Below are 2,315 nucleotides of genomic sequence, written 5' to 3'. Positions count from 1 at the left end.
GAATTATGTGATAACGGCGGATATCGAAAAAATGTATCGTCAAGTGCTCTTGCATGAAGACGATCGGCGATATCAGCAAATTCTATGGCGGAAGGATGATAAGATAGTGACGTTTCAATTAAATACGCTCACCTTCGGCGTTGCTTCTTCACCATTCCTCGCCATTCACACTTTAAACCAACTGGCGGACGATGAGCGACAAGAGTTCCCCAGAGCGGCCGAAATTCTTAAGAATCATGTATACGTAGATGATTTATTAACTGGTGCGGAAACTATCAAAGACGCTCGAATGATTAGGGATGAAATAACCGCATTGTTAGCGCGGAGTGGTTTTACCATTCGACAGTGGGCGTCTAATGACACGCGAGTGATTGAGGATCTAGCCGACAACGCGTTACACGCGAACTTAACGTTTAATAGCGATTGTTCTTTACAAGCATTGGGGGTATCGTGGGACACGCGTAACGATAGTCTATGTATCGCAGTACATTCGATCGACGATTCAGAACCGTTAACAAAACGGAGTATCTTATCGAGCATTGCTAAAATTTTCGATCCGCTGGGATTATTAGGTCCAGTGGTGTTACATGCTAAACGACTAATACAGGACGTTTGGAAATGCGGAACGCATTGGGATGAATCTGTTCCGCAGAGTATCCACACAGAATGGTCGGAATTCACCCGACAATTAGGTTCACTGCACCGGGTTTCATTTGATCGAAAATTATTAGTAGAGAATCGAAAGAACATTGAGATACACGGATTTTGCGACGCGAGCGACTTCGGATACGGAGCGTGTCTGTATATTCGATCGACGGGAAGAGGCAGCGGTATTATCAGTAAATTGTTATGTGCCAAGTCAAGAGTCGCACCGGTAAAACCTGTTACTATACCGCACCTCGAACTTTGCGGCGCATTATTGTTAGCAAGGTTACATCGCGAAGTTAGTCACGCGCTAAATTTCGTGCCCGATAGAACGATTTTTTGGTGCGATTCAACCATTGTAATACATTGGTTGAAGACGTCGCCTCATCGACTTAAAACTTACGTGGCGAATCGTGTCGTCGAAGTACAAGAGTTAACCAAGTCGATTGAGTGGCGACATATTAGATCGGAAGACAATCCGGCCGACGCGATCTCAAGGGGTCAACTACCTCACGCCTTTTTGCAAAATAAAATATGGCATACCGGACCTTCGTGGTTAATCAGAAACGAGAATGAGTGGCCCGGCACCGATACTCAAATGATTGACATACCCGAATTAAAAGGGAACACTTGCTTGATGACGGCCTTTAAGGATCTCGATATACTTAAAAAATATTCTTCATATTCGAAGTTATGTAGAATTGTTGCCTACTGTTTCCGATGGCGTCCCGCTAACAAATACGCCGGGTCATTGTGCGCAAGGGAAATTGATGAAGCTGAAGGTCGCGTATTAAAGGTCATTCAAACATCAGAATTCGCTGACGAAATAAAACTTCTTCAAGCCAAGCATTCGATGTCCAAAGGTAAATTCGCGACCTTGAATCCGTTCTTGGATGAAGGCGGCTTGATTCGCGTTGGAGGACGCCTCCAAATGTCAAACTTAACGTTTTCACAAAAACATCCGATATTACTTCCAAGTCGGAATCACGTCACTGATCTAATTATACGCGAAATGCATGAAAAACTTTATCACGCGGGTATTCAAACCACATTATATTGTTACGTCCAGTGGACTTCACGATTTCTTTCTTTCTAAAAATAGCACTGCGACCGATCCCTCAATAGCAAGACAGTAAGAAAATGAGAGGTTGTTGACCCACGAGAGGTCACAGCTGCACGATAAACTATTCCCCTTCATTTTTACGACTTAACAATCTCCCATTTTTACGATCTAACAATCTTCCCTTTTTACAATCTAACCATCTTTCCTTTTTACGATCTAACAATCTTCGTTTCTACGAACTAACAATCCTCGTTTCTACGAACTGACAATTCTTCTTCATTTTTATGACCTGTCAAACTCTCAAAACCCACGATGACAAGTGGAATCAGACCTCCTAATGGATAAATTCCATTAACGTCACCATATTACGACCTACAGCCACGCTCTAGAAGAGATAATTAAACTTACTTTATTAGTAACTGATATGAGGACTGGTACCCTTTGTCACAAAAAACAGGCGACAATCGGGCGCCACCGAATCCCCACAAGAAAATAAGTTAGAAAATTGTTGCTCCGATCCACCAATAAGCGCCAGCCAAATCAGCGTATTCAACCCTCTCCCAACGAAAAATAGGGTATATATACCCTGATTCCGCGGAGGAAACGA

General features: G+C 43.1%; 1 protein-coding gene across 1 annotated transcript; it reads left to right on the top strand.

Moving 5' to 3' along the window:
• Positions 1-31: 31 nt before the first annotated feature.
• On the top strand, positions 32-1,508 carry LOC105562204 (the record flags this gene model as incomplete). Its single annotated transcript, XM_012012849.1, has 1 exon — positions 32-1,508. A coding segment is annotated over exon 1 (1,477 nt), but the record flags the coding sequence as incomplete, so codon positions are not given.
• Between the last annotated feature and the right edge of the window lie 807 nt (positions 1,509-2,315).

This window comes from Vollenhovia emeryi, unplaced genomic scaffold (genome assembly GCF_000949405.1).
Source record: "Vollenhovia emeryi isolate VEMERY1.0 unplaced genomic scaffold, V.emery_V1.0 DF944998.1, whole genome shotgun sequence".
Classification (NCBI taxonomy): Eukaryota; Metazoa; Arthropoda; class Insecta; order Hymenoptera; family Formicidae; genus Vollenhovia; species Vollenhovia emeryi.
This window is presented reverse-complemented; position numbering and strand designations above follow the sequence as displayed.